Raw genomic sequence first — 14,623 nt, 5'->3', positions numbered from 1 at the left:
AGCTTCTTGGAATGTTGTTTATCATGTTTAGATGATGTTATTTACTGATGCATTTACTTATATTGATGATTAGCATGTTAGATTTCTTTATGCATATGTTGTAGCATGTTTTAGTAGTGATGTCCCTATTACGATAGTATCGATGATCTGATCGGTAGCTTGGGATGTTATGTGTGGGGGATGGCTAGGGCCCATGCTAGTCTTATGATGCTATTGACGATTTGGGAGGAACCACGCTCTTAGTTAGTTGTGTTTTTTGATAGATGGTTATATTTCATGATGGATGTTTATACCTTTTATGATGGATGGATGTATCATGTATGTTATTGGTTCATTTATTTTAATGTACTTGTATCATGGATTCGAGGATGATGATGCATCTTTATTTTTACATATGTATATTCTTTTAGCCTTTCATACCCTGTGACATGTACAGTGGATGATTGAGCATTCCGAATTAATTTGCCAAGAGGCATTTGGAACAAATGTATATTAAATGGGACTTTTAATTATTCTTTCATATGGATGTGGTAGTTGTTAGACTTAATATTAGATTAAATTTATATGTGACTCAACATCTTGGAATCCTTGAGGAATGTAACCTATTATGTATACTTTCAGTTGATTGTATGTTATTGCTTCCGCTACTATGTGTTTGATGTATATGATTAATCTTTCTTGTTTAAAAAAAAATGTTTGACAAACTTAGTAAAACTTTAGGTCATTTCTTTTGGGTCCCTTGGCAGGGTGTTACATGTTTGGTCATGGAATGGGAATGGGGAATAGGAATATGTATTACATTTTAGCCCTGAAATGAGCGTATATCCATTCCCAAAAATATTTGTTATTGGAATGGAGAATATGAATACTTCTTTTTTCTGTCTGTGCAACCAAGAAGCAAGGAGCAATTCAAATAATCGAAATAGGAGATCTACCCACACAACAATATAGAAGTCCTATTTCTAATTCTACATATAACAGAACATTGAAAACTTCTAATGACACAAGCCCTAATGGAGGTTCTATGTGAGAGTTGCTTGAATTCTTGCCAAGTTGTTGATATATGTAATTCCCTTTTCTATATCTATTGCATGAAATTATCTAGGTTTCTTTCCATTATTTGACAAATATTACCTTTTATGGCCAAGATGATTTGTACCTATTTACATACTTTCATTCTTGTCTGACAGGTCGAAGGTTTTTTGGTTTTCCAAGTCTAGCAAGGAGAGAAGTTTGGCATTTTTTGAGTTGCAGCAGCAGGGTTTCTAGATCCGCTTTCTCACTATTTGTGACGGCCTCCTTTTCGACCATTGATGAGTAGATGGTTTTGGAGGCAAACTGCTCTGTTTATTGGTAGTTTTGTGTTTGTGGAGGGAAGCCATTTTATGCAGGTGATATACCCTAACATAGCTCAAGGAAAGACGATGGTGTTTCCTAAAGGATTTACAGAACAAATTAGAAATCGAGGAATGATTGTGCAATGAGCGCCTCAATTGAAAGTATTATCTCATCCCTCTGTATGAATTCCCAAATACAATTTAGAAGAACCAAACAAGAATGAAATTGTCATTTTCCATTTTCATTCTCCATTCTCTATTCCCACTCCCATTCTCATTTTCCATTCTACTTTTCTATTCCTATGTAACCAAACGGGCAAATTAATTGAAGGAGAAGTGGAGGCGGCTGGGTCGGCTTATATAGAAGAAGAGAAAATAAATAAAAATAAAAATAATATTATAAAAGCTCAAACTATTTTCGGAATCATGAAAACCAGAAAACAATAAATAGCTCGCCAAACGAGAGTCCCTTTAACAGAGATTTTTCGAGAAACCGACAACAGATTTATATACATGCATGCATGCTCAAGAACTTCGACGTACATTTCATTCACTCCTTTGAATTAAACCTCCACTTTCGCCTGTGAATTCTCTGACAAAGAATCGGTCGCCATGGCTAAGAGTATCAACAAAAAGGTGGTCGCTGATTCATCTTCATCTGAGGCGCCCTTAGCTGAAAACCCAAGTGAGTTCCAAATTTTCTTCATCAGTCATCTTAAAGAATTTATGTGGAGAGCTCCAACAGAAGAATTGTGCATAATTTTGGTAATAAATCGATGTTTTGGACCATTCGGCATTACTGTTTATTAAGTAGATGAATTTATAGCATGTATTTTGCAGGTTGCCATTTACCTTTGGCTTTTCAACCCTTCACTGAAGCCCTAGGTTTTTTCCTGTCACCTTGCCTGGTTGTTGATAAAAATGATTGCTCTTACCACCGCTGTTTAGATTTAGGCAGAAGCCATTAAATTGCAACAATTTACTTGACATATATGCGATTTAACATTAAATTGTGCGTATATGTGACATATAAAGGCTAATGTATATTTAAATTTCCGCTTTAAGAGCTGGTTAGCTGTAGGTAGTGTAATTTGCAGCTGTATTTCTGATAAATTTGAATTTGTATACATCTAGAGTTTGTACTTCTAGCTTGCTGTGTCAAGATTTCTGTATTACATAGTGATTTAAACGGGCGGTTTAAATTCTATTTGCGAAGAAAGCTTGGTTGTTTTGAGCAAATGACACCTCTTTAGTTTATAAGTTCTTTTTTTCTAAGTCAGTCTATCCGTAGTTGCCAAGAACTAGGGAAGAGTATATGTGTATTTGATTGAGTGATATTTTGATTTCGTCTTTAACATTGTGGGTGCATCTGAGCTATCGGTTCAGTTTAAGTTGAAAATTTTAAATCTACGAAACTTCATACACCCAAATTAATTAATTTATCTATCTTTGTATTATAATGTTTAATATATTGTCAAAAGAGACTGGCAAGGATTTGAACCGAGGACAGCAGAACTTTTTTAAATATTGAACTTGTTTCGATGGCGAATTTGAGGTAGATTTTCCCCATTCTAATGTAATGGCCTTTAAAATTCTCCCATCATAATTAAAATGGCAATTCATCGTGCAAAAACAATGCAAATTTGTTGGACAAAACATAGGGCACCTGTAAGTAGTGGATCAACAAGAATTATACTTAATAGATCTTGGACCAGGGAAATTCTTGGTGGCCTGTTTGTTGATTCTTATAGAAGTGAAGTGCAAACTATTAGTTTATTTTCACTTCATGTAGTACTTATGGGATTATTGTTAATGTGAAATAGATTTAAATCGTGTAGTTTTCAGTAGGACGAGTAACCATTTCTGCTATAAGTTTGTAATCATTTATATTAATATGATTGTTATTGTTGCAAAACTAAAGTAGCCTTAGATTCAGAAAAGGTGAAAGAACCAACAGTGAAGGGTCCTTGGGGCAAGCTCATATCACAGGATTGTAAGGTAAATTGTTAATTATTCTCTTTGAAAGGAGTTTTTAAACCTTTATATTTATACACACACATGTATTTAGTGTGGAATTAAGATTATTAAATGTTGAATGATTTCAGAATCCGGATGTGGAGTTGTGTGACCAAAGGTTTCTGATTGGACGAAGCAAAAGTTGCAATTTGTGCATTGATGATCCCTTAATTAGTGGAGCTTTGTGCATGTTGAAGCATAAGGTGGTAGTTTTACTTTTTTCCCATTTAGGTTTCATAGCACAGGAATTCAACACCTCTTCTTGTAGCTTATGCAGCTGATTATTTAATACCTGTCCAAAATCTGAACTGTCTATTTATTTTTAGGTTCAGCAGAATGGTGCTGAAGTGCTTGTTTTAGGGAGCTGTGGATCAGTCAAGCTCAATGGAAAGTGCCTTAAGAAGAATGATGTTGTCAGCATTAGAGGAGGAGATGAACTCACTTTCAACTCTCATCAGAGTCATTACACTTATGTATCCACTATAATCTATTTATCTGTTTGAATTTTCTCTAGTTTGATCATCAAGTTCTCATTTATTTCGAGTCAACAAATATTTTCCTTAATGATTTCTCAATGCAGATTTTCTGGCAGCTCGAAAATGAAGATATCTCATCCCCTGCATTGCGGAGTTCAGGTGAAAAGAAGGGAGATAATGTAGTAACAGGTGAGGCAGAAAACATGTCAGGTGTAGCAACAGAGCTATCTGAAGCTTTTGCAGCTATGTCAGCCATGTTGGGCCCCTTGCAAGGACCTCTTGCGGGTGCTTTGTCACGCTTCCCCTTTGCACAAGGGTCTACCAATCTCAAAACTCGTCATCCTTCTTGCAATAACAGTGAAGAATGTAACCAAGGAAGCAATACATACCAATCACAGTCTGCTTGTGATTTGTCAGATGATTCTGCCTCAGATACTGAAGAGACTGAGCTTGAGGCTGCACTTGAGACTGGGGTTTCACCCATGCATGCTGTGTTGACACGTTCAAGTAAATGTCATGAAAATGACTACATGCACAGTGAAATCAATGGTAAATCACCTATAAAAGTTTGTGAAGAGAGAAAGGAATCTGCAAGATGTATTGACCCATCTGAAGCACATGCTAAATGCCAAACATTGAAGGAAAATTTCAGAAAAGGAATCATAGAGGGAAGAGAGGCTCATGTATCATTTGATGATTTTCCTTATTATCTGAGGTATGAATTTGAAACTTTTGTTATAGCTATTTTACCTCTCATTTTGACTTCTGTGGTTTCTCTTATTAGCGCTATGATGACATTAAACTTTTATGTTGAATATAGTGGCTTTGTAACAATAAGCTGTGATGAAAGCTTATTGAAATGCTTTATAAAGTCTTGTCCTTTTCTTTCAAACTCCCATGTATTGTTTTTGATCTATTAGAGCTTCTGATATGTGTTTTGGTCATCTCATTAATATAAATGTAAACAGACATTTGGTTTGAGACTAATTATGTAATTTCAGTCTTTGCTAGTTTCATTGGGAAGATTGAGTAAGGTTTCTGCTTTTGTTTACAGTGAGAAGACAAAAAGTCTTTTGATTGCATCAACCTTCATACATTTGAAACTGAATGAATTTGCACAATTTACAAAGAAGCTTCCTTCTGCGAGCCCCAAAATATTGATGTCTGGACCACAAGGTCTGTTATCACTTCTATACAAAACTGAATGGTTACATGGAACATGGTTGTGATTAACATGTTTTCAATTTGTTTCAATCTGTGTTTTGTCACTTACACAGGCTCTGAGATATATCAAGAAATGTTGGTGAAGGCATTGGCAAATCACTTTGATGCAAAATTGCTTATATTTGATAGCAGTTCAATGCTTACGGTAAGCATTAATATATCCTACTCTGCAATTTTTTATCATTTCAAACTTGCCATGGTTCCAGAGCTTTTACTTCAAATTGATATATGAGTATAAAGGGTTCATTGGGTTGATTGTTTTTGTTGTGAGCTAAAATTCATTCACATGTGCTATTTTCAATGGGTTGGTGGGGTCACATTTCTCTTTTTTGAGGGCAACATAAGTCATCTTAACAACTTTGCAGTTGGATCCTCAAATGCAATATTATTTTTTTGTAATTCCACTCTTAGATATGTTTTTGCACATTGTAGTTAATCTCTCTGTATTAACATGACAGAGCTCATCAATGAAAGCTGGAGATATACGAGGGGGCATAAGGACACAGAGAGAGTCTCGTCATGGCTTACGATCAAAACTGGGTGGATATCAAGTCAAAGCATGCTCTCACCAAGGCCCTATGTCAAACTTGCACACATCAAAAAAATATTCCATCAAGAAAGGTAGTTTCAGGCTTGAACAAAATTTCAATTCAGATATTACAACTGAATCATCTTTAAGCATCAGAGAACATTTGTTTTTTCAGGTGATCGAGTGAAATTCATTATCTCATCCCAAAAGTCAAATCATCCGCCAACTCAAGATCTTTTAAGGTATGTCTTACAAATACTTCTGCACTCCAATTGTCACTATTCTAATCCATCAAGTAATTGCTTTCTACTTCTGGTTGAGTTATATCATGAAAACATTATTTGGCATGCTCACTATGAATATTGCTTGAGAAGTGAAAGCTGGTGCTGTACTCATTATGTGCAACTCTGATCTGCATATAAAAATATAATTTTACAATTGCAATAGAGTATAATACATGGAAAGTACTAGTTGACACTGACCAATGGAAGTTCTTTTTACTATTGCCAAACGTTGGAAAGCTCGGGACTTTTTTTCATGATCTTTGCGGAGTTTGGTTGAAATTAAGCAAGCATCTAATATGATCTATAGGTGCATATATAGAAAACTATAGAATTTGGTTTGCTCTGTGATTGGCATGTGGTAGTTTCTATGGACCCATCACTGTCAATTACATGTTAACAGGGTTAATGTTCATGGTAAAAAGCTTCTGTTGTCAGTGACTCTCGTTTCTTGATGTTTTCAGGGGTCCATCTCATGGTGATCAAGGGGAAGTACTTTTATCTTTGGACGTCAACGGTTCTTCAATATTTGGAGTATGTTTTGATAAACCATTTCAAGGGGGAGTGGATCTTGGGGGTCTCTGTGAAGAAGGTCATGGTTGTTTTTGTAGTGGTAAGATTTTGACATAAAATGTGATATCAACTTCCAAATTACTACGTTCTTCAATTTTTTTTAATTGAATGTGGTTGTGCTTTTGACAGAAAGCGATCTTCAATTAGATGACACCATTGAAGAAAGCATGGACAAGCTAGTCCTAAATGCACTTTTCCAGGTAGTCTAAACTTCTATTAGGTTCATTGAAATTTTAATCCTGAATTATTCTCATTAAATTTTCATTGATTGGTCTATAACACTTTTCCAGGTTGCGGCTACAGAGAGTAAGAATAGCCCTCTTATACTTTTCATGAAAGATGTTGAAAGATCATTCGTGGACAACCCATGTATCTACACTACCTTACAAAGAAAACTTAAAAAATTGGGTGAGAGTATTATTGTTATTGGCTCATACATAAAGGTTGACAAAAGTAAGGAAAAGGTAATATAGTTCTTGCCAATACTAAACTAATTTAGACATGCTTTTTTGCTTTTACTTTTTATTTGGCTGTCCATTGACTTGTAGTGGTTTTTATGCAGCAGGCAGCTCTTCGGCATATACAGCCCTTCTTTAGATTTCATGAATCTGAAGATGACACTTTGGATTTACCAGTAAGTGTATTTGGAACAATTAGTCATACATTTGCTTTTAGCCTTTGGTCACCTTAGTCATTCAATTGAACAAGGAATATACACATGTTATCCTATTAGTGAACAAGTGATCTATGAAAAGATAAGTTTTTTTTTTTTAAATTTGTTGCTGCAAATTTCTTTAGGTTATGATTGATTAAATAGGCGACTTTTGAAGAGCATACGATTATACTGAGAGACAGGGGTGAATCAGTATGATAACGAATTTGGCAATGTCAAACTTTTATCTGAACAATTAACTTCAGATGCTTAAATGAACAATTATGCACATGAACACAATAACTTAAGAATTTATGTGGAAGCTCAATATGGGAGAAAACCACAGCAATAAATGCTTTTATATAAATTTTGTCCTTTTACAATGTTTTGTAGGCTTCAACCTACTAGAGGCTCCAACCCCAATGTTTATGAGCATAGACTCACTAGAAGCTCCAACTCTCACACTGTGCAGGCTCTGACCTACTAGAAGCTCCAATTCCCATTTCTTGTCTTCATGAGCACCAACCCACTTCACACAAACTTCTTTTCACCTTTGCGATGTTGCTCACTCAAGTGATGATGGATCTTAACTCACACTTCCTCTTTTTATATTTGTATGGATTCTTTAGCTTCAACACATGCTTTCCTTCTATCTTTTTGAAGTCAACCTCTTTGTATATATATTCTTCTTTTTCTTTTTGCACTTTCAAACTCTCTCTGGTAGATATATAAATCAGGTTAAAAATCTGTTTATATAATTCTTTATTATACTCTATTTTCTTTCTTATTATTCCTCTAGCAGACTTGTCCTTTTCTTCTCTTTAACGTTCTCTATTTAAACTCCACTTATTATTCTCTAATCTGCACGACTTTCTTTAACTACTCTACATTCTTCTCACAGCCCACTGACTTCTCATTTCTTATTTTACCACTTCATTCATACTCAATCTTTACTTCCTTATTATTCTTCTTTTCATTCCCTTATCACCGCTGACTTCTCTCACACTTCACATATATTTTATCCTTTCACTCTTTTAATTCTCCACCGCTGACTCACTTCATGTTTTCTCTCAAAATAAAACTTTGTCTATTTATATAATACATACAAAAAGGATGTGACTATTCAGCTATAAAAAATCACCTCTTTTGATCGCACCATTTCATTAATAAACTATTCTGATCTTTTAGTTTATGTTAAATAAAATAACATTTAAACTGTTTTTGGTTTTGTTCGAACTTATAATAAAGTCTGATTGCTGGCAACTAGAGCCTTCATTCCATGCTATCCAAAATCTTCATCATCTTGCCTGGACGGGTATCATTTCATACTGTGTTTTACTTATCCACCTCCCACCACCATCTATCTTCCTTAGTGGGTTATATACAAATAGATTAATATTTGCTGTGTGCATTATTTTAAATGATACTTGCTCTCTTTCATGCTATGATTGTTGGAATCAATCATACGCTGATTTATCTAGATGGACTTAATTATTTATTGGTTTGCTGAACAGATCTCTTTGATCATTTCTTATGTGCCAAACAATACAATCTATCTCTGTGGTTCACTATCGTTGAATCTGCTATTCATCGCTTCTTACATATCTCTGTATTATAATATTATTGGGTGAGTTCTAAATATTCAAGCCACGTCACAATTAGTTTCTTATCGGGCTGCTTATTGATCAAGCTGAATCACCATGTGAAGTTCCCGGTCGTTCTGGGAGATATGGAGAATATAGTTGTTTTGTCCCTTATAATATTCATTCCATATTAATAGTTGTTGCTGGCTCTTATTCATTCTTTCTAATGAATGCTGTTTGCACTTCATATAATCGTGAGTTCCTTCTTCATATAATCAATTCAAATAAGTAATAGACTCGATAAGGTAGGTCCAGATATGACAAGCTGGAAAAGCCTTCCCATTTATCAATAATAATCCTTTCTCTTTGATGCCGTATTTCTACTTATTACTCATCATATATATATATATATATATATATTGTTGGTTTCTCTTAGAAGGCTGACATGTTGTGTTGAAGCTTCTGATAATCTCCACATGCTGACTGCAAACTCTGAACCTGTCGTGACTTGTTTCCTTATCAGATATATCACGTTGCTGTTCCATTTGAGTCTTGATAAAGTTTATGTTTTACATGGCTCCCTTAACTTGTCTTTCATACGCTGATTTGTCAATTGAATGAGACAAAATAATTGTCTTCAATGCTATCGCAGCTTCTCATGAATTGCTCCCTGTTAGTATTTGCTTGTTCTTAATCAACCTGTCTTTTTTCTTATTTTGTCTTTTCTTTAGTTTGTATGGTTGCTGCTTGCGGCCAGGACAAATTGTCTTCTTCTCTTCTTCTCTCTGCTTTTTGTCTCATTGAACTTTTACAAATATCACAAAATTATTTTACTTGAATCCTTTTAGCAGGGTACATTCATTCGAATATTTAGTCTCTGCTTAGTTTTTGTCGTTGCACACCCAGATTTGATTATTACTATCACCGTGTATAAAGTATCTTCTGCCGGTTGTAATTTAGCATATATTCTAATAAATTAGAATAAATTCTGTACATAATATTTCATCAGCAATTATAATTAAATCCTTCCTTTGTCTAACTTACGTTCCTCCTTGCTCCATTTTCTATTGCTAAATGGATGCTTCATATTCATATTGTCTTCTCCAATCTGCTTGAGTAAACCTTACTTGCATACGTATGCTTCTCTTATTCTTAATTCTGACCATGTATAAGGATGTGGGCAATGCATTGCTGAGTACATCCATATCTATATAATGTAGCCATTACTTTCATCTTATATATTGCCACTAGCCATGAGTTCAATCTTGTTTTACATAGCAGACATCAGTCAGTGTTATGTAGCCTTCAATTTAATCCATTCTCATTATATCTTTCAGATTTAATAGTCTTGCTATCATTCTTGACATTAATCATGATACTCTATTTTGTAACTTCAACATTGGTGATGGTTACTCTATCAATAGTGTCCTTGTTTGTGAATACCTTTGACATCAATGACAATATTCCATCACCTTCAATTGATTTGATAATGAAGAGTCTAATTTTATTTTTGAATGCTACAGCATTTGCGAATGTTTAAACAGAACACAGAGAAGCAGCTATCTGATCTTTTTCCAAACAATATGATGGTGGACATGCCTCAGGTACTAAAATGTTTTAAAACATATTAGAATTTTAATATTTAAGTATTTCAAGTATGATTGATAATTTTTCATTAATAAATGCAGGACGAATCCCTTCTTGTAGATTTGAAACTTCAGTTAGAACAGGATGTTGAAATGCTTAAAGTGAAGACAAATCTACAACATATTAAAACTGTGAGCTTCTGATTTTGGTCCCTTGGTTGATCTTTTTTATTCGATTTATTTCAGATATATCTTTATAGAAAATATGCAAAGACTATTTTTTCATAGCAAAATTAATCTACATACATCTATAAATATGGAAAATATGCAAAGGAATTATGAATAGAGAGAAACTGCTGTTTTTTTCTATAATGTTTTTCTCATTGCTTTCGTAGGTGCTTTCTCTTAATAACTTGGATTGTGATGGGGTTGACACAATATGCATAAAAGACCAAGAACTTACAAATAAATGTGAGTTCCCGATGCTTGTTTCTGAAGGTTTTCTGATATATATGCCATGCATTGATCACAATTACAATGGTTTTATTATGTTATTGAATTTCTGACTCCATCACATTTATTCTGCATTAAATAGTATATTATCCATGATCATAGTTACATGCTGTCATAATTCTCTTTACTTAATGGTTGTATAGGTCTGATGATCTTTGTATATCAATCAGATGATGAGATTGACATTTTGGAAATTTTAGCATGATACAAATTCCATAAGCATATTTTGCAATTTCACAACTTGTGATCCACAGAATGGGTCACTGCAGGGTTATGGTCACTGATACCAAATTACTCCTTAAAACTCCTCAAATGAGACTTCTATAATTATCATCTCCCCTGTCCCAACTTCACCCAATGAATCATGTAGAAAAAAAGTAACTTGATAAATCCAGAAACACATTTTGGATATAAATCAGGCACAGTAAAGTCACAATTGCAAAAAATAATCATATGATAATGACTCTTTCTTATTTCATCCTTTGGACATGTGCAGATGTAAACAGACATATTGAAAGGAGTTTTACATATTGCATGAGTTGTGTAATAGATAAACACATGACCCAAAACTTGAACTTAATGCAACAAATCACATTCAAACACCCATTTAAGATTGAGCAAAGCAACTTTCTTAAACTTTACAGCATTCAAATATGACTGACATAATCATTTGTGTTCTCAGCTGCAGAAAATATTGTTGGATGGGCTCTAAGCCAGCATCTTATTAATGAACTTGAGCCCTCTATTAAGGATGGAAAACTAGTAATTTCTAGTGAAAGGTAAGAATATTGTGTTTTCTGTCACTAATATTGAAGCGGAAGGTAATTTTAATTGATGATACAATTACAATGTAAGGAATTGTGACCAAATTTTTTGATATAATCTTGTTATGTCAGTATCCAACATGGGTTGAGCATACTGCAAGAAAATAAAAAAAAGGAGTCCATGAGCTCAAAGAAGGCACATAAGGTAAAGTTTAATTATTAGTGCAATGCTATGCTTCTATTAACCACCATGAAAGGAAGCTTCTAAAATAAAATGCAATATACTTTGTCAGAATGTGGCTACAGATAACCACCATGAAAGGAAGCTTCTAGACAATGTGATTCCACCAAGTGAAATCGGGGTAACGTTTGAAGATGTTGGAGCATTGGAAAATGTGAAGGATACACTAAAAGAGTTAGTCATGCTTCCATTAATAAGGCCTGAGCTTTTTTGTAAAGGACAACTAACAAAGGTTGGCATTATTCAGAAACATTTTGCCAAGTTTAATGAAAGAATCCTTACACTTATGAATTATGTTGATTTTATGATCATCAATTGTTCAGGATTACAACTAGTCTTGTTCATCTAATGGGGATCTCATTTTTTTTTGAAAATGATGGACACTAGCTAAGTAGGATTGTTAACTAATGATGTCATGTTTCATCGCAGCCCTGTAAAGGTGTCCTGCTCTTTGGTCCTCCAGGAACTGGGAAAACAATGCTTGCTAAAGCTGTTGCAACAGAAGCTGGTGCAAATTTTCTAAATATTTCGATGTCAAGCATTACCTCAATGGTATAAATTCAATACGATCAATAACGGTTGATTATATTTTAATGAGGTTATTTTGAACTGGTGCTTGATGCAGATTATTATTTAATTGTTGCAGATGTTCGGAGAAAATGAGAAGTCAATTAGAGCTATTTTTTCACTAGCAAGTAAAATTTCTCCATGTGTAATATTTATTGACGAGGTAAGCTTCTGCTCTTGAATGGTACCTGAAACCATTCTTGTCTACTCTTGCATTAATATTATTCAGTTTGCATTTGAAGTTCTTACTACAGATCCCCTGGCAGGTTGATAGTCTGTTGGGAAGAAGGGACAATTCTTCAGAGCATGAGGTTTCGCGTAGGATGAAGAATGAGTTTATGTCAATGTGGGATGGATTACTCACTAGAGAAAAGGATAGAATATTAGTTCTTGCTGCCACTAATAGGCCGTTTGATCTTGATGAAGCTGTCATTCGAAGAATGCCAAGGAGGTGACTATTTGATTTTCTCTTATATTCTTTAATCACAACTTATTTCATATTAAATTTTGATATCGATTTTTGTTAGCTTTTTGTATAATACATATTCCTCATTTTATCTTCATTACAGGTACAATATGCCTTTTCTGGTGACTCATTCAACTAAATTTTGTTTTCTTTACCATTGTCCCTTTACTTCTATGTTCATGCAGCTTAGTTTCTTTCTTTGCTCCCTGTGCAGATTATTTATAAACTTGCCAGATGCATCAAACAGAGCTAAAATCTTGAAGGTTATTCTTGCAAAAGAAAATTTGGCTCCAGATTTTGATTTCGATGCAGTTGGCAATATGACTCAGGGATATTCTGGATCTGACCTTAAGGTCGGTTTGCTTTAGCTTATGTTTTCAAAAAATGTATATTGAGTATGTGTTCAAAGACTGGTCTTGTAATGCCAACGTGTTGTATTGTAGAACTTATGCATTACAGCTGCATACTGCGCAATCCGGGAAATTTTGGAAAAAGAAAAGAAGGTATTTCTCTTTTATCATATGGAGAATATTTTACTTTGCAGTTGTAAATGTTGTACTTAGATTCAAGTTAGGTTGCAAACTTCAGGCCATCATTCTGCTGATTTAGAAATAGAATGTTTGAGAAAATTATGATTAAAAAAGTAAGCAACTAGATTATGTAAAATGCTACTGTTGAGTGTTCAACATTTCCCTTTCAATTTCTAGAGAGAGTGCACTAGACATTCTTTGAATTGAATGTGTTTGATTATATTATGGAATGCATTTACTTCATATTGTTATTCTACTATTGATTCCCATGTCTTTTTTAGTTTGCCACATTTTATTATGTTATCACCATTGAAAACTTTCTCAGGAAAAAGAAATAGCAATAGCAGAAGTCAAGGAGTTGCCATCTTTGAGTGGAAGTGATGATATTCGTCCTCTAAATATGAATGACATACGATATGCCCATAAACAGGCAAGATTTTAAGGAGTAGAGGGATTTTCAATAAACAAATCAGTCTTACTTGCTGAAGCCATGCACCCATCATAAAAACAGTACCCTAATAGAATTCACTTTTTTGCAGGTATGTGCTAGTGTTTCTTCAGATTCAACAAGTATCACCGAGCTAAATCGCTGGAATGAGCTTTATGGTGAAGGAGGCCCAAGAAAAAAGAATGAACTGAATTATTTTATGTAGACTAGGCATAACCGGCTATCTACTGTATTTGTGTATCTTGGGGAAGGAAATGAGGCACATTTATTTTTTGGCATTACCAATTGTAACAATTGTAAGATTTTGAACTTGAATACAATTTATTTTTCATGTTTTCTACATTGTTGGCAGAGCCTCTTCTCGTTTTAAACTGCCAAGGATATGTATTATATATTACTTATTACATCATGGTTCCATTGGCTAAAATGTATAATTAGCGCGTCCAGCCATGAAAAGTGTCAAGGGATAAGCCAATAGGTAAAATAGAAGGAAGATGTAAATGAATTTTGACATTGCATATTCAATTACTTGAACATACAAGTCTATACACATATCACCGTCTAATGTAATTTGGTACAATTTTTTGCTGAATTTCTTAATTGTTTCTCTTTATCTCGACTTGTGTATTAGCTTTTACAGAGAATTTCGTTTATAGGTAATTGGATAGGGTTTGCATGGAAAACATTACAAATCAAAGCAGAATGAAATAACCTTACTTCTCATGGTCTTACCAAAGAGGCCAGTACCAGATTTTGTAAATCAAGAAATGCTATGTTTCTTGAAAAGCCTAGCTACCCAAAAACTCGACCATACACAATCTTGGCATTTGGCAAGTG

At 34.2% G+C, this 14,623-nt stretch overlaps 1 protein-coding gene across 1 annotated transcript; it reads left to right on the top strand.

The window, feature by feature from the left end:
* Window positions 1-1,873: 1,873 nt before the first annotated feature.
* LOC149533020 (uncharacterized) lies at window positions 1,874-14,122 on the top strand. Its single transcript, XM_089803341.1, has 27 exons — window positions 1,874-2,022; window positions 2,178-2,222; window positions 3,259-3,335; window positions 3,443-3,556; window positions 3,680-3,826; window positions 3,934-4,544; window positions 4,884-5,005; window positions 5,107-5,198; window positions 5,512-5,674; window positions 5,758-5,824; window positions 6,328-6,476; window positions 6,566-6,636; window positions 6,727-6,900; window positions 7,002-7,070; window positions 10,195-10,275; window positions 10,360-10,449; window positions 10,653-10,728; window positions 11,453-11,549; window positions 11,667-11,739; window positions 11,828-12,007; window positions 12,205-12,327; window positions 12,422-12,505; window positions 12,609-12,793; window positions 13,023-13,161; window positions 13,252-13,311; window positions 13,664-13,768; window positions 13,878-14,122. Exons 1-27 carry the CDS (start codon window positions 1,950-1,952, stop codon window positions 13,989-13,991), a joined length of 3,381 nt encoding a protein of 1,126 aa, XP_089659467.1. The 5' UTR covers window positions 1,874-1,949; the 3' UTR covers window positions 13,992-14,122.
* Window positions 14,123-14,623: the final 501 nt, after the last annotated feature.

The sequence above is a fragment of the Cupressus sempervirens genome, chromosome 10 (assembly GCF_028749045.1).
Source record: "Cupressus sempervirens isolate cs-2001-9-10 chromosome 10, ASM2874904v1, whole genome shotgun sequence".
Taxonomy (NCBI): domain Eukaryota; kingdom Viridiplantae; phylum Streptophyta; class Pinopsida; order Cupressales; family Cupressaceae; genus Cupressus; species Cupressus sempervirens.
Note: the sequence above shows the minus strand (reverse complement) of the source record. Positions and strands in the feature narration are given on the sequence as shown.

What these genes read in the sequence shown, in the direction of transcription:
- LOC149533020 (XM_089803341.1), top strand. Translation starts at nt 1,950, where the DNA reads ATGGCTAAGAGTATCAACAAAAAGGTGGTCGCTGATTCATCTTCATCT. An exon ending in GCCCTTAGCTGAAAACCCAA is followed by an intron (nt 2,023 to 2,177) that starts GTGAGTTCCAAA and finishes TGTATTTTGCAG; the next exon opens with GTTGCCATTTACCTTTGGCT. An exon ending in TGTGCATGTTGAAGCATAAG is followed by an intron (nt 3,557 to 3,679) that starts GTGGTAGTTTTA and finishes ATTTATTTTTAG; the next exon opens with GTTCAGCAGAATGGTGCTGA.